This window comes from Leptinotarsa decemlineata, unplaced genomic scaffold, assembly GCF_025532065.1.
Source record: "Leptinotarsa decemlineata unplaced genomic scaffold, Ldec_3_MD MMD2_tig00026354_RagTag_RagTag, whole genome shotgun sequence".
In the NCBI taxonomy this organism is placed as follows: domain Eukaryota; kingdom Metazoa; phylum Arthropoda; class Insecta; order Coleoptera; family Chrysomelidae; genus Leptinotarsa; species Leptinotarsa decemlineata.
In genome coordinates, this window is record NW_027412702.1 from 5,571,684 (window position 1) to 5,588,901 (window position 17,218).

Genomic DNA, 17,218 nt, shown 5'->3' on the forward strand with positions numbered 1-17,218 from the left:
TATTTGAGGAAATGGAGGATTACAGCTTTCTCCATGATTTTTGATATCACTGATAGCAAAGCGAAGGGTCTATAGTTATTTGAAAGATTTTTCTTGCCCGTTTTGGGAATAGGCTGAAGGCGAGCAATCTTCCAATAAGAAGGAAAAACCCTTTTCTTTGTAAGACACTGTGGAAAATTTGCAGAATGCTGGTGTGAGTTCATTTGCTTTTAAGGAACGATGACGGGCACTTCATCAGGACCAGACGCCTTATTGATATTAAACTGTTTCAAAATGTGCTTGACTAGACGTTGTCGAAAACTAATTTCCGGCATTATGGATTCTAGTATGAGAATAGTGGGTGGTGCCTTTTATAAATAATAGACTGTAGAATGGGATACATCCTTGTTTTCAAACAGGTTCATCTTTATAAATTGTTCAATCTGATAAAAATATAAAATTTGGAGACAAACAGTGATCTACAATGATTTTCATCACAGATATCAAACAGGTACCAACCTTGTTTCATTGAAATCGGCGAAAATACTTTTTAGTCATTACTGAAAGAACGATATGTTCAGTAAAACTGTTATGCCCCATGACCCGGAAGGAAGCAAGTTTGGTCACACGATCATGCGAACTTTTTTCATAGAATATGACAAGTAATCAACATCTGAAATTAATGATATCACATAGTTGAATACTATAATCACCCGTTTTCCTATCAACTTTTATACAATAGGAAAAATAACTGAATATGTCGATATATTTTGAAATGAATCACATCACCATTGAGCAATACATCGGTGTATTGGATGTCGCTCAACGTATTGCTTTCTCAAGATTTTTGACTAGGAACAATGACATTGAACGTAAATGATCTCATTATTCAGTGTTTCAATGTTGCTTATTTCCAAATTATACAATTAATCTTGCAAACACATTTGTACACCATTACCGAAGTAATTATATAATTTTAGAGTTGAGCGATTGTCATATCACATTTGAAGTCATACGAATTGTTTCATTTGCATCATCGGTACAAAATACAATAGATGATATTGAATAGATGAGCACTTTGTGGTTTTGTATAATATATTCGAATTGCTTGGCCAATTAAGATGATTACGGATCGATTTTTTTACCTACGTTATATAACAAGCTGCATCCAAGTTAGCAGAAAATGACTTGAAAGAACTATATCGCATTGTTATGATGTATTAGTAGAGTAGTCCAACCATCTAATGATAGGGGAGCCCACGATGCTAAATGAGGATTTACTTCTATTGGGTTGCATAGCTTAGATGATGAAGAGATAAAAATGTTATATAATGTATCTATACTTTTTCATCGGCGGGCAGAGCAGCTATAGATTTTCAACGATGTAAAAAACTATTGCATGGACATACTCGAACGCATCAAATATTGATAGTATCCATATCCTATGTATTTTTAATCTGACCATTTGCATAATGGGGATGGTCGTACGTAAGGGTTGAAAATGAAAAAAAAATTATCGAGCGTATCAGTTTTTCTAAGAGGACGTTATAAGTGAACCTGAAAAAAGCTCTCATTCAATAATCTGACGATTTGGATGTGACAAAAATTCGTGGTCATTATTAGAATGTGCAAAAAAAAATGCCATTTTGAAATACCCAAGAGCGTCAGATACAGATATACAGCGTGACTCACGGTCGATGGTCTGGAAAACGCAAAGCATAATTTTTCTGAAAATTTCACCTCTCACATTTCCTTACTTGTTCTATCGATCTAAAATATTTTCAGCATTGCGGCGTTGCCACTTCCATGTAAAAGTCCTAGCAACTTTATTTTTTCAAATTGAACATCCCGTATATTAATACATTTTTGGAATCGGTCTGGTATTTTAATACTTTTTTGTTAATAATGTCCTATACCTATCTCTATCTGTTTTCGAGATAAAAAATAAATTGTGCTAAATATGGTCCAAAACATAGCCTTAATTGAAATTAAGTACATCAGTACTCTCAATTCATGATGATAGTTTGGATAAACTCGAAATATTCAAATAACACCAAGAAATCGACTCCATATTATACAGGGCGTGCTAAAATTACTATTATTTCCATTGTGCATAAAAGTAGTCAAAAGTTCATTTTTTCAAATGAAACCCCCTGTATATTACTAGGTAAATTGAAAGATGGTTCGACGGAGTTATCGACGGTGTTTCGAATCATCTTCCAAAATGAATGCAAATATCGATTATTCAAACGAAGTTCTTATGAAATTATTTATTATACACATGAACAAAGTGATCAAATCATTGTCAGAACGTGTAAAAAATTCAACCAAATGTATCCTGAATTAATACCAATGAACGAAAGGAAGTTTGTAAGGTTACAAAATAATTTCCTTAACTATGGCTCAAAGTTTCCAGGGAACAACTGTACCAAAAATCAGTCATTTCTAGGTAAAAAGTAAGATTTTGTGGGCTAAAACATGTGAAAGTACAGACAATAACAGAATAGGATGATTCAAAATAACAAAATTGTAAACAAAATATCACATTTTCACAATAAATGCTGAAAATGTTGTCCATTTCATTCTAAACACTTTAAAATGTTTTTTTGTACGCGACTTGTGGTTGCTTTTTCAATTTCCTGGGATCCAGATCTTCAATACTCCGCACTATTCGCCGTTGCAATTCTTCTTCGGTAGGCACTGGAGTACTGTAAGTATACCATTTCTTTTAAAACACCCCATAAAAAAAAGTCAAGTGGCGTGAGATCCGGTGATCTCGGTGGCCAATCCCACGGCCCTAAACGCCTAAACCAACGATCGTCGAAGAGTTCGTCAAGTTTCCTGGAAACTTCCTGGGTGGAATGAGCTGGCGCTCCATCCAGTTGAAACCACGAATTCCTATATTCCTCTAAAGGCAAATTTTCAGGAACATCGGTTACAGTCGTCCTTAATATTTGGAGATATCTCTTTGCATTCAGTGTGTCTTCATAAATAAAAAAGCTAATTTTATTGTTCTTCAGAATACAGAAAACATTCAGGTCAAATTTTTCTTGAAACCCATTTGTTTTGTAACATGAGGATTATGATCAGCCCAAAAATGTTTATTTCTTCTATTGAAAATACCATCCCTCGTAAATTTTGATTCATCGCTCCAAATTATTTTTGACAAAAATTCCCGATCTTCCTGTGTATGAATCAAAATTGATTCACAAAAATGCATTCTACGTTCGAAGTCTTCTGCTTTTAGAACTTGAACTTTGGTAAATTTATACGGATGCATTCCGTGATTTTTCAAAATTCGTTGTACTGAAGCATGTGATACACAGGTTTTGGTAATGTTGAAGGCACTTTTAACATAAAGCCATAGTTAAGGAAATTATTTTGTAATCTTACAAACTTCCTCTCGTTCATTGGTGTTAATTCAGGATACATTTGGTTGAATTTCCTACAAGTTCTGGCAATGATTTGATCACACTGTCCGTGTATAATAAATAAATTCATAAGAACTTCGTTTGAATAATCAATATTTGCATTTATTTTTGGCGATTTTTTGAAACACCGTCAATTACCATTTATCAATTACTTATAAAAGTCACCAAACTGTCATAAGCTTGATATTTCCACGGCTACCTAGAAATCAAATTCTATAAAAATTATTTTTTGTACAATTGTTATTGAAAATCTCTTTGAAAGAAACACTTCAATCAGAACACTTACCAAAAAATCATTTAGAAAAGTTCACACATGCAGTTCGTGCTATTGGTAATATTAAATCCCTGTGAAGTTACTGACGATGACGAAGTAGTATTCAGTCCAACTGTAGAAAGTCCTTCATGACTAACCAATAATCCTCCTTAAAATAACGTGAGTTGGCGTATGTAGTTGTAACATACGCCTTGTAATCCAAATATCGTGTGTTTAAATCCCATGGACACTATAATTTTTTTTATTATCAGCAGTAACGTTATACAAAAAAATTTATATGATACATTTGTTGAAAGTGCTTTCATTTTGCTCGTGAGTTTGCTCCACTTGTTGACGCTCGTTTTGCAATAATTCCCACTCACAAAATAAAATGCCACTTTCAACCCTTGTAGGTAAAACGTGAAAAACTATTTTTCCACAAAAACGGCTTTATTAAGAAAACTTGACGATTTAGGTATAGGGACATGTATATCATCTTGAAGCATTTTTCACCATCTTTCAATTTTTCGAGTAATATACAGGGGTTTCATTTGAAAAAATGAACTTTCGACTACTTTTATGCTCAATGGAAATAATAGTAATTTCAGCACGCCCTGTATGATATGGAGTCGATTTCTTGGTGTTATTTGAATGTTTCGAGTTTGTCCAAACTATCATCAAAATATCAACTTTTCATGAATTGAGAGTACTGATGTACTTATTTCAATTAAGGCTATGTTTTGGACCATATTTAGTACAATTTATTTTTTATCTCGAAAACAGATAGAGATAGGGATAGGACATTATTAACAAAAAAGTATTAAAATACCAGACCGATTCCAAAAATGTATTAATATACGGGGTGCTTCATTTAAGAAAATATAATTGCTAGGACTTTTTGATAGAAGTGGCAACGCCACAATGCTGAAAATATTTCAGATCGATAGAACAGGTAAGGAAATGTGAGAGGTGAAATTTTCAGAAAAATCATGCTTTGCGTTTTCCAGAAACTTCTAACCTACCATCGACCGTGAGTCACGCTGTATATGCTTCATTCGAACGTCCTAGACGTGCTATCTCATAACCTGACAATTATCTGGAGGGATTGCCTTATTTGACAATAGAAATTTTTGTGAGATTTTTCCAAATCATTCAATTTTATTAATTGGAAAGCTCAGGAAATAGCATGCAAATGAAAGTGTCTGTTTTTTTACATAGAATATTTGTATTTGCACGTGGGTGCTTTGTTCACTCACTCGAATTGACTGCCGTGTTGATCGGTGGTTCAAGTCCTAGCTTGAACGATCAATTTTCACTTGCTATCGTCCAACCCATGCTAGGAATCACACGTTAAAAGGTAAGACCTCGTTAATCCTTAGCTCGCAGAAGTTTCGATTTCTTAGGGTTATCGTTCGTAGGGGTGCGAAACGGATTAACGGAAAAACAGATTTTAAACAGGTTTTTTTTAATATCTCTCATAGTAAATATTTACAAATTTCAATTCATATAACTTATATTAAAATAACAAAATATCATGTCACGTACGAGTCTTTGATGTGATGGCGTCATGACAGCCAAAACCAAAGAGGGGACGGAATGAGAGAGTAATAGGTAGAAAAAGAGTGAGAGAGGAATAGAAACACGGAGAGGAGAATATAGGCATTGCACAGCTGCACACATTGAACTTTATCGACGAATTTTTGTTATTTTGGCTTGAGGAAATCATCAGATTAAATATTTTTCGTTTTCCTTGAATTGTTTCCTTCAGAATGAAAAAAATAGTCACGCTCGAAAATGTCGAGATGACGTCTTTTTTACAAGTTTGTGCCCTACCCCTTCTTCAGGTCACTCTTAAATTGTCAGATTAGTGGAATATAGACTTTTCAGCAAGTAATTAACTCCTCCTTCTCTATTCTGATGCGCTTGGAAATTTCTGATGATCTTTTTTTTACTAATCTGATAATTTATCCTTGACGGGCGGGAGGTACTGAACTAGATACAAGGTATCCCGCTGTATGTTGATCTGCCGCGTTTTTGAGAATCTTGAAATCCCCGCTGTTTTACCCGATGATGCAGGTATTGATGTTGAAGAAATATATTGCCATTATGATGGGGCTTCGCCTCATGAATGAAAGATTGTTCAGCTGAAAAGTTTCAAAATCATTCGACAGACAGAAGTGGATATCATAACTGGCCTGCAAATTGGCACATACGGTATTCGTTAGGTTAGTCTGTTTTGCTTTAAGATCATGGCCCACGAATTGAGAGAATAATAAAAATATCAATAATTTTATCATTACAAATTTCGGAACATATTTATTTGAGATAATACAATTGGAAATAAAATTGTGTGAGAAAATACATAAGACATGTGAGGTAACTTGACTTTTCCTGCTCTTTTCCAAGGTGAATACAAAATTGCGAAATTATACGCTGGTCCACACTCTACTGTAATGAATATAAAACAATATGTTTCGTAAGAGATGAATAATTGATGAATTGAGGAAGATTGAGAAATCACCCTGTATATCGGTTCAAAAAATCTGAGACCAATTAAATAAGTTTCTCGTATCTGAATTCTTCATATTCATATTGTATAGAGGATCATTTGACATTTGTAAATCTAGGGCTACAATGGTCATATTGAGCTCTCCAAGAACAAAGAAGAAGTTATACAAGACATCGTCAACTACAGACCAATTATATACAAAGTATTTTTTCCTGCCTGGAGGAGAATACCCCCACAGATCACAAAAATAATCGTCAACGGCGATCTGATATGTAGCGGACCAAGAATTGGAAGTAAGTACTCGTTATTTTTCTGGAATAGTCATAGTGTACACGTGTTTTGGTTGAACTTTTCGATTTTTTCTGCGATTTAGATTTAGAGTAGTCGTAAGTGCACCTCGTCGATTTTTTAGACATATAATGATTTTTTATTATTTTTGAGTTTGATATGTGTTTATTACCTTTAACAAAATCAAGTTGGTATCATTCAGACGGATTTCCGCCAAACGGACTCAGACGAGACTACTTTCGTATTAAAAAAAGAAACAAAAAACTTGTTTTGGTTTCGAAAACAAACTTAAAACTCGAATTTTACCAAACAGAAAAAAACTAGTCTACGTTGCGTGTTTTTTTTGTAAACTGTTTTCCATCCTTTCCATTACACGACTGTTAGCAACTATTAGTTGCTTTTTTTCGCTCATGTTCTAAAAACGAACCATAATACAACAAATCAATATAAATAGCCTGCCTTGTGCCGATAATTTCATAACCACCACAGAAAACACTTTAAATATAGTGATAATGTCGCCGTCTGTTTCCACATAGCGGTTTCAGTTTACAAAAACACAGGCAAAACACCGAAACTTTCTGATCTTCCCGTCTGCCAACGGGACATTTCATTGTTGACAAAAACAGTTGCCTGCGACACAATTTTTTTTTTGTTGAAATCGACACAGTTCCTATTTTGTTGTGGTTTTGTCCGTTTGGTGGAAATTCTTCATCAGGGAATGGTTTTATGCAGTTGAAAGAGAAGTGAATTGAAAAAATATCAAATGTCACTTTGATGATGAAAGTATACAAAAACATATTTTCATATTTTTCAATGCGTCAACAGATACCTAGTACCTACACTTTTAGAAACACATTATTTATAAATCACAAAAACGAACACATTATTCATAGATTACCATTCACAGAAAAAAAACTTTTATTTCTGCCTTTCGTTTTACGTTGTTTTCACTATAATCATAATTTGTTTATAAAAAGACTAAATGAATGAGGAATGAATGAAAAATAAATTTAGTTTTAAAAAAACTAAAAAACACGCTTTTAAAGAACATCGAAATAAAAAGTTAAAAATATTTTTTTAAATAATCTTAAAACAATATCGAACGAAAAATACTAGTATTATTGTGGAAAAAGCGACAGGCGCTGGATATACAAAAAATATAAATGTATTCAACACAATTGCATACGCAGATGACATAGTTATCTTGCAGACCGGCAAATTTGTAAACACACTGTACGATAGAGCGCAGGATGGGCTCAAATTAATAGAAACATGGTGTAAGTAACACTCACTGTCGATCAATCCCAAGAAGACTGAGATGGTCCTTTTCACCAGGAAAAGAAGTTTAATGGGCTTAAAACCTCCCGAAACCTTCAAAAGTAAACTAAACTTCTCTGAAGAGATGAAATACCTTGGTACCATCCTCGACAAGAAGTTAACATGGAACTCTCATCTACAGAGTAGAGCAAAAAGAGTATACGTGGCTTATGAGCAATGTCGGAGGATAGTGGGACGCGCATGGGGTCTTTCACCCCGTGTGGTCGCCTGGATCTACACTGCAATAATAAGACCTATGTTAACGTATGGAGCCATTGCATGGGGACCAAAAGTTCTACAAACAACGGCCATCCAAAAATTATATCAAATACAGCGACTGGCTTGTTTGAATATCACAGGAGCCATGAGAACAACACCAATCGCGGCAATGGAATTAATCACTGGTCTGACCCCTCTGGATCTGTACGTTAAGGAGGTTGCGTTAATGGCCATGGTACGATTGCGCACGGCTGGTGTGAACCTCGAAGTAGGAATGGGTAATTGAGGCTGGGCCTATGGCGGGAAGCGCTTACTGCGCAACCTCTGCTGAAGCAACAAGTGATGCAATTGAACCCAGGTTTGTGTTTAATAAACCCTACAAAATACAAATCAAGCAGAACACAGAGTCAGATGCTACAAATGCAATACGGATTCATACAGACGGCTCAAAAACCAAAGAAGGCACAGGATGTGGAGTGTACTCCAGATCACTAAGCCTAAGGATTAAGTGGAGAATGGGAAGAAATACCAGCGTGGTCCAAACAGAACTGGCTGGAATCTCAATCGCCACAAAAGAAATAACCAAGAAAGGAATTTCTGGCAAAAACATAACAATCTGCACTGATAGCAGACAAGCACTATTAGCCTTGAACAGACAGCGTGTTACCTCAGGGCTAGTACTAGAGTGCCACCAAGATTTAGCCAAAGCCTCGGTAGATAATAATATTATCCTGAGGTGGGTTAAAGGGCACGACAGGAGTAAAGGTAATCGCATTACCGACTCTTTAGCCAAGGAAGCGGCTGGACTAAGAATTTCAGGACCCAGTGGCACCCACGGCCTGATGACTTCGACAATAATTGCGGAACTAGTCAAATGTTACACCCATGCTCAATCCTTGAAGAGATGGGATGGAATCAAAGGATGTAATCTTGCCAGGATCACCTTGGGCGATCCTGGGAAGCTGGCGCCGAAGAAATATCTGGCGATGACCAGGAAAAATCTACGCCTTACAGTAGGATTTCTGACTGGCCACTGTCAGCTGAGGAAACACCTACATAATATGGGGCTAGTGGACACACCTCTATGCAGGATGTGTGAACAGGAAGATGAGACTGTCAGGCATGTCCTGTGCGAGTGCCCGGAGTTATCGTCAATAAGAGAGTGTGTGTTCGGCGAGTCTTGACCTACACCTGCCGATATAAAGGAGATGTCTCCCAGCGACCTGTCCACCTTCCTGGAAAGGACAGGATGGACGATGACCCAGGAGGACAACTCCTCGGGAGGATGTACAATGGGTCACATGTGGCCTAAGTGCGTGGGCTTACACTCACCCTCCCTACTCTACAGATACAGACAGATAAAAAAAATATGGTTCAAAACGCCCACGCTTTTTTCACAATAATACTAGCACTTTTCGTTCGTTACTGTTTTAGGCTTGTTTAAAAAAATTATTTTTTATTTCGATGTTCTTTGAAAGCGTGTTTTTTAGTTTTTTTTAAAGTATATTTATTTTATCTAAACTTTGGGATCAATTAGCCGTATATTGTTCAGAAAAATGACTATTGATATTTTTTGATTCCGGAGAGGGAGCCTGAAAATCAGCTACCAAGCCCAAAGAAGGCAGTAGGCGTACAAAGGAGGGTTATAAATAAGGCAGCAGGCACTCATGTCAATAAAAAAATACTTTTTTCAAATGAAGAAATACATGTAAAGTGAGTTCGAATTATATAAAAGAGGTTACGTACAGCGCCATCTGTCCGCGAATATATCAAGCAATAATGTCGATAATTCTGTCAAATACAGATCCCGATCATTTAAAGGGAATAAATGTGAAATGAAAAGGAGAGTTACAAACAAACAAACCAAAAAACATACACACATACAGGTGAAGCTAATAAAAGCGTGTTAATTAATAATTAATAATAATTTAAACTATCCAATCATAAACGGGACAAGTAGTACTTTTTTGTTACGGCTTGGAAAATTGTTGCAATACTTAGAATATCGGAACTGTAGAACCAATGAACAATTAAACTGCAGAAAATACAGCGTCGTAGATTTTGGTGCCATGAGAAACAAACAAAAAAAAAACTGTGTATCGTCTGCATGAAAATGATGTTCACCCCATTGCAATGAATTAGGGACATCAGAAATATAAAGTGTATATAACTGAGGCCCTAAATTTTGTGTCCTATTATTGAGATATGAGTCAATTATGACCGATGAGATATGAGTCATTTATGAACAATCTTACATACCTCTAACATATTTCGGATGCTTTAGACCAAAAGCAACAGGTTGACGTAGTTTATATGTACATGCAAAAGGCGTTTGATCAAACTGATTTTCACATCCTCATCCAGCGACTATCATCGTTTGGCTTTTCTGAAAGTTTATTTAATTGAGCTTTTTACAAGCTCTCCTTGGCAGAAAGCAATACGTGGAACATGAAGGTTATTAGTCCTCTTTGTACACACCTAGTTCAGGGGTGCCACAAGGCTCGAACCTGGGGCCTCTTTCATATCTGCTTTTCATTAATGACCTGGCAAAAATGATGAATTGCCCCAAACTACTTTACGCTGATGATCTAAAGCTATACAAAGTAATTGACAATTATGAACACTACTTGAATTCACAAAATGAAATCGATTTGGTATTCAACCGGTGTTCCAAGAATTATTTACTTTTGAACATATCGAAATGTTACATCTCATCATTTTCTAGAAAAAAAAATATAACAGAATTTCCTATGTTATTGATAACATTTCAATTAGTCGAGTAAATGAGATGTCAGATCTTGGAATCACTTCTGATTATAAATTCACCTTCACTTCCCACGTAGATCAGGCTATCTCAACAGCGAATCGTATGTTGGACTTTATTATAAGGAATACAAGAGAGTTCAAGAATATTAATACGATTATAACACTGTTCAATGCCTATGTGAGGTCTGAACTAGAATATGGCGTGTTAATATGGTATTCAATTTACAATTGCCACATACATCATAGGGATGCTGTTCAAAAAAAATTTCAATATCTCTAATTCAAGGTCACCGAAATATATACCCAAAAGGGTACCGTTAATTCTATCCTTCTCTGAATACACGATAACTTTTCAATACAATCTACTGCTGAATAATAAGATCTCGTGTGCCCCCCTTTTACAAATGATCAACTTCCGCACTCCACGCCTAAATTCCAGATATCAAACGACATTTTACTGTGATCTTGGCAGACCAAGTACAGTTTAAAAGCACCAGTGGCAATAATTTGTAACAACTACAATTCAATCTGTGATATGTGCTATATTGATGAAAGTTATATTTTAAAATGTATTCTCACTAGGCTTTTCAACTGTTATCTCTGTCAGTTTTTTTCTTCGTGTGATATATTCTATTTCTATTCTATTTCTTTCAGCTGTAGTAATTATCCTGTTTTGCACATATTTTGTATCAACACCTTTGTACATTTCCTGTAATTGGGTGAATGCCTATCTAATCCAATCTAACATGAAAAGAGCGCAGCTCGAGATGCGTCACCAAATCAAAAAAAAATTAATGAAGCATTCAGAACCGTCATAATTGTCTTTGGCTATGAAAATTTTGTCAACAACATCGGTATGGTTTTTTAAATTATGCATTACATAAAAAATGCACCAAGCTCTGGGTGTCGGCAGAAAAATTGAGATTCAATATTATTTTATATTTCGAGTGACTACTTCGATCTCTTTACCAAAAATAATTTAATATATAGGTATGTAATAAGCCATTTTTCGTGGCTAGTTCGTCACGTTAAAGTTAAGCAGTTTTTTTATTGTATAGACAATTATGTCCGTTTTGACTTTCAAAAGTTGCCACAATGTGCAATTTAAGGTTGTCATTGTGCAAGAACCGTTTAAAACAGAAAATATATCCTGTATACGTCATTATTATATGAATACATGTGGGTAGGTCCTCGTGAATGACATCTACAGCAAGATAAATATTTTTCTACACCTTCAGTCACGGATATTGTAGATGAATTGTTAACATTTACATATCTGGCTACTCGAATATCAATCAAGTTTTTTGTCGTCCGTCGGTGTTCCTCTAGTTCCTAATTAATAACGTTCGTAATACTCATTGTATGAAATCCGTTTCAGTTCACTAGATTCGGTGCTAGAGAAATCATGATTGGATGTGTGTTATTTTTAGGAAATCTTGTGCCCGTTTTAACTACTATAAACCTCCAACACACAACGAAAGTTGATATCCTACCGCTATCATTTTCAAATGGACCAGATGGAAATAATATTTTCCATCCTGGAGATGAGGTTTCCCGGCCGAAATTTGATAGGTTCAGTCCGTCTAGTGGATTTGAAAATGATATTAGGTTACCAAGGACTGAACAGCAGGCAGATAGATTACCACCAGATGAAACAACTCCAAGTCGACCTGGGCTCAATTCGGGACAACCGATTAGTCTACCTAACGATAGAAGAAAAACCTTTCCGGTAACATATATTCCAGAAGACATATCCAAAGAACAAGGTATTTACATAATTCTAGATGAATCAACCTAGATACGGAGAAAAGTTGTAACATTTTTCAGACTAATGATTTTTTGATTTTGGATGGTAGAAGTTAGCTTTGGTTAGATGTATATGCATTTATAAAAAAGTGCTCGCTAGTAATGAATGTTGGCCTATGGAAACCTTCAATGACTTACAGTTCAGATATTTTCAGATATTTCAATATCTTGATTTCGGCAATTTTGGCATTTGATGAGTTTCGAGTAGTTGTCATTTATTGGTATTTTGCGCATCAATCAAGATTTAATATTGTACTTTGATTTGAGGAATTGATAATAACTTTTGTGATGGATTATCCTCTTTGTTAGGCTACTGAGGCCCTCTAATCGATGTCTTTCTATCAGAACAATTTCATGTAGGTGTAAAAACGACGAACTTTCAAGTTCACCTCGATAAGTTACTGTGTGTATTCAAAGAATTTTCCACAAAAAAATATGTTCAAAGATTTCAGTAACCTGTCGTATTCAATGATTTTGCCTATCAAAAAAGGTGTAAGAAATCATTCAGAAAATCATCTTAATGTTTCGGAGGCTAAAGCCTATCTCCGTCTCCAGAATTGGAAAACTCTTCATTTCTATACGTCCTTGACAGATTTCGAAACGAACTAGCGACAAGAAAACTACAAGATTTTTATAGTCTGAAGGCGAAGGAAGATTTCAGCTTCCGAAACGTTGAGAAAAGTTTCTGAATAATTTCTTAGCTCGTAACGGAAAAGTTTGCCCTTTCTACACCAGTTCAAAGTTATCCATTACAATTTTCATTATTGAAGATTGTGGAAGGCATAAATACCCAAAGAAGGTCGATATAAGACTCTGATTTCCTCCACACAATTAAATGTTGTTCAATTATTCATTTCCAACCAATGTGAGTCGATTTCATGACGAAGCATGAAACCTTTTTGTTCATCGTGAAATTATCTACAAAAAGTGTTCACTTACAATTTCAAAAAACAAGGTCAAATGAAATTACTAACGAAGCTAATTCAAACTGCATTTCCCAGATATTCTTTCAAATATAATTTGTTACTTTATTTAGGGTTGTTCAATCAGTTACCAGCAATTTTCGGTTGTTATCTTGATTGATAAAGGGGTTACAGCAATTAATATCATAGAATGACAAAGCCAATCTGTTATGCTCATTGAAACTAAGCCAACAATTTTTTTCATTAGCGTAGTTAAACTATTGAACAAGAGTCATTTTTTGTGGACGATATCAGATTTTCCATCGACCTTTTTTGAATATTTATTTTCACGTCTGTAGTGACGTGGAAAAAGTAATACAGTATATTTTTTGAATCGGTAACTTCTACTTTCCTTTAAAAAAAATTGTAAACGAAGTTAATACCTTTTTTTACTCCAGCTTTTATATAAAATTATTATATGATTTTTGTGAGAAGAATTTTTGAGAAACTTCTACTACACAAAGTGGGAACTTTTTTCTAGAAAATTCAGTAGTAAATAAAAATAACTCATTTCATCCTGATACTGAAAATTTCAGATAAACTTGGAGAATGGAGTTTATTAAATTTTAATTCAACATTTTAATTTACATTCTTGAGTATAAATTGGATTGAGTTCAACAATGACGTGAAAATAATAACTTCACCAATTTTTTTTAGCCTAGGCAAGATATCGTTTTTCATTTTGGGATATAGTTGTCTCAGTTAGCCCATTTAATAACTTTCGGCTTTCGGAAGGTGTTGAATAATAAAATACTTGCTTGAAGAATATTGATATTTATAATTTAAGATCTTCAGTAATATATTTCAATGAGATTCTTGAGTTTACTAGTATTATAAAGCCACATCAAATTTTTTTCCTGTTTATCTTGATTACATATTTTTTATAAATATTTCAGTTCCCAACAATCATCACAGAGGTCACAAAATATCATTAATGATGTTTCACATCTGCCAGGCGTCCAGTTACAACTAAAAATTTTTTTTCTACCTGATTTTTTCTTCACTTAGTCTTGTTAACAAATCTTTGGAAACGTTTGGAAAATTCTGGAATGATTCGAAATTTCTTCAAGTTGTAACATTTAGGTAGTTGCTGTTCCTTATTTGTTTTCGAATTGATATTCGCAATACTCACTCAATATTTAGTTCTGAATCAGTAAATTATAAATCAAATGATTGTTTGAAGTTACAGAAATTGTCAAATATTATTTGCAGATGAAATCTTCAAACTGAATCCTAATAATCCATTCTTCTTTCGGTCTATGGATGACCATTATGACGTAGAGAATACCTCAGGTGAGTTGTTTTCCAATAGTATAATGAATTTTTTTCCTATGAATAATTTCCTATTCGTAAACAAAATCTTAACAATTTTTATTTTCAGAAATCAAGTCACCTATTTTCCGTGGCAATCCTTTCTTTTTAACAACAATGATGAAGTCGAAAACAGGTATTATGTAATCTGTACACTTTTTTAAACTAATTAGGAAAAAAATAACTTTAAGCTGAATGATGGGAAGCTTTCAAAATCTATTTAACAGTATATTTAATTTTAGTTCACTGAGCAAATAGACATGTATTAAATCACTACGATTACAGCAGACTCCAAATTTTTCAAAATAGATACCTTGTTGTTTTGGACGAAATAATCATGATCAAAATTAAAAATTTCAGAGAATGTGTGTCGTCTGTCTGCCCTGAAAATTTCTGTCAACATTATATGTCGAACGAATCATTCATTTGAAATGTTTAACATTCATAAGACCTTTCAGATCTACAGATATAAGTTTCTGAAGAAAATCAAATTTTTTTCCACAATTTAGAATGACAAAATAGTTTATGAAACCATTTTTGTTGCTCTCAGCAAACCGAAACTACTGTATTAAAATTTTTCGAAGAACCAATTCTATACACCTCAAAGTGTTCTATAAAATTGTCCGAACATTTTTTTCATAACCGCAATACTTCTGGATTTATATAAGATATGTACTGTAGATTTTGATGATGGACTTGAATTTTTTTACTTCGTAAAATTTCGGCAATGAGAGACAATTTAGAAGTGAACTCTGATAATACAGAAAAAGTGCATTTCATTAGTTGGGACTTCCATTGTCTAATATAATATAAAGTGATTTGAAATCCCTGAAAGATTCTATAAAAATTAAAAAGATTAGCTGAAGAACTACAATTATATCAAGCAGTGAAATTGTAGTGAAATAAAATACAAGCAACAATTAAAAATTGAACTATCAACAAAAATTGAAAATTAAAAATTATTAACAAGAAATGATAATCAAAAATTAAAAGATTCCAAGCCAAGCTACTTCACGACGTTTTCGATTGTTAGTATCCACAATCGTCTTCGAGTGATATTAAAAAAATTGAAAAAAATCTCATATCGAAACATAGAACTAATTTTGTTCTTCTCATTGAGTACTATATGAAGCTCATATAAGTTTTTCCCGTATGGAATGCATAATTTAGGAATGAATGCCTCAATATTTCTTCTGCACTGGTCGGGAGACAAATTGATAATATCAGGAATACAAAACTTGTTTATTCCGGTTGTGAAGAAAAACAAAATACTTCAATGAAGTTTTTCCGCAAAATTCCAATCGACTTAGAAAATTTCGTCAGAACAAGTTGTTAGTAAAATAATAAACTTATCTGAAAAACAAGGGTTCTTATTTGATAATCAAGAAAAGTCGAACGAAAAAGTCAAATAATTTTATACACGCTCTATATTTGACCCTCCGCCACAACCCGCTAGGGTTTATTGTGGCTCACACTTATTCAAACTCGACCAAAAACCCAGCTTCTTAACGAAGCCGATTTGTTTTTATGGTGAGTAATCTTTCAGGTCAGATGGTAAGAGTGCGACTCTGCCATACTCTGAAAACCTAATTCGGTCCGCAGCGTGCCTACAAAGTATGTGGGCTGCTGTTTCATCATTTTCCAAACAGCGGCAACACACAGGGTCTTTCGATAGTCAGAGTCTCGGCATATGATGATTCAGACGACAGTGACCTGTGAGAAGACCTGTTAGACATTGTAGTACTGTAGTGAAACAACTGTTTGGTTTCAAGCTTCTAAGGCTGGAAGCTGGAAGATTCTACCAGAAGTCCATAAATCTTCTTGCCATCCAGGTGTTCAATGTTTGTTTGGCAAAGCGTAAAGCGATGCCGATGACAGGTTCTGGTTCGATGAAGCTGCTTGCAGTCCCCTCCTCTGCAAGGGAGTCAACAGCCTCATGGCCTTCCAGGCCAGTATGGCCGGGAATCCAGACCAGTGACCATCTGTTGTCTTCGTATTAAAGAGAGTCGTTTTTGGCAATTTGCTACCAATTTAGACGTTGCTCGGTAGAAGCCAAGAGCTTCCAACGCCGCTTGACTGTCCGAGAATTTTTATTGACTAATGTATGCTGTTGGATTCTACCAATCTCTCCGCACACAATTCAATACCATAGATTTCTGCTTGAAATAAGTAAGTAAATGTAATAAGTAACATGCCCTAAAAATAAGAAGGTAACTTTTGAAGCAATTCAATCCCATGAATTTATTACGTTACACAATGTATACAGAGTGTAAAAGCCAAATGGAATAAATTCATCATTCCGGTTATTGTACATATTTAAAAAATATCCCGAAACACGTCAAATGTAAATTATAATTTGATATTCTTTATCTTAAAA

The 17,218-nt window shown here is 34.6% G+C and overlaps 1 protein-coding gene across 3 annotated transcripts in view; it reads left to right on the forward strand.

The window, feature by feature from the left end:
• Window positions 1–17,218, forward strand: part of LOC111509201 (serine protease gd) — a 47,393-nt gene that overhangs the window by 13,799 nt on the left and 16,376 nt on the right. For 2 of the 3 annotated variants that reach the window (XM_023164897.2, XM_023164896.2), the window contains exons 3-6: window positions 6,291–6,465; window positions 12,193–12,528; window positions 14,743–14,823; window positions 14,912–14,977. In XM_023164897.2, coding sequence (XP_023020665.2) covers window positions 6,291–6,465; window positions 12,193–12,528; window positions 14,743–14,823; window positions 14,912–14,977 — 658 coding nt within the window. The remainder of the gene's footprint in view (window positions 1–6,290; window positions 6,466–12,192; window positions 12,529–14,742; window positions 14,824–14,911; window positions 14,978–17,218) is intronic. The other variant, XM_074184591.1, reaches the window with a different exon arrangement.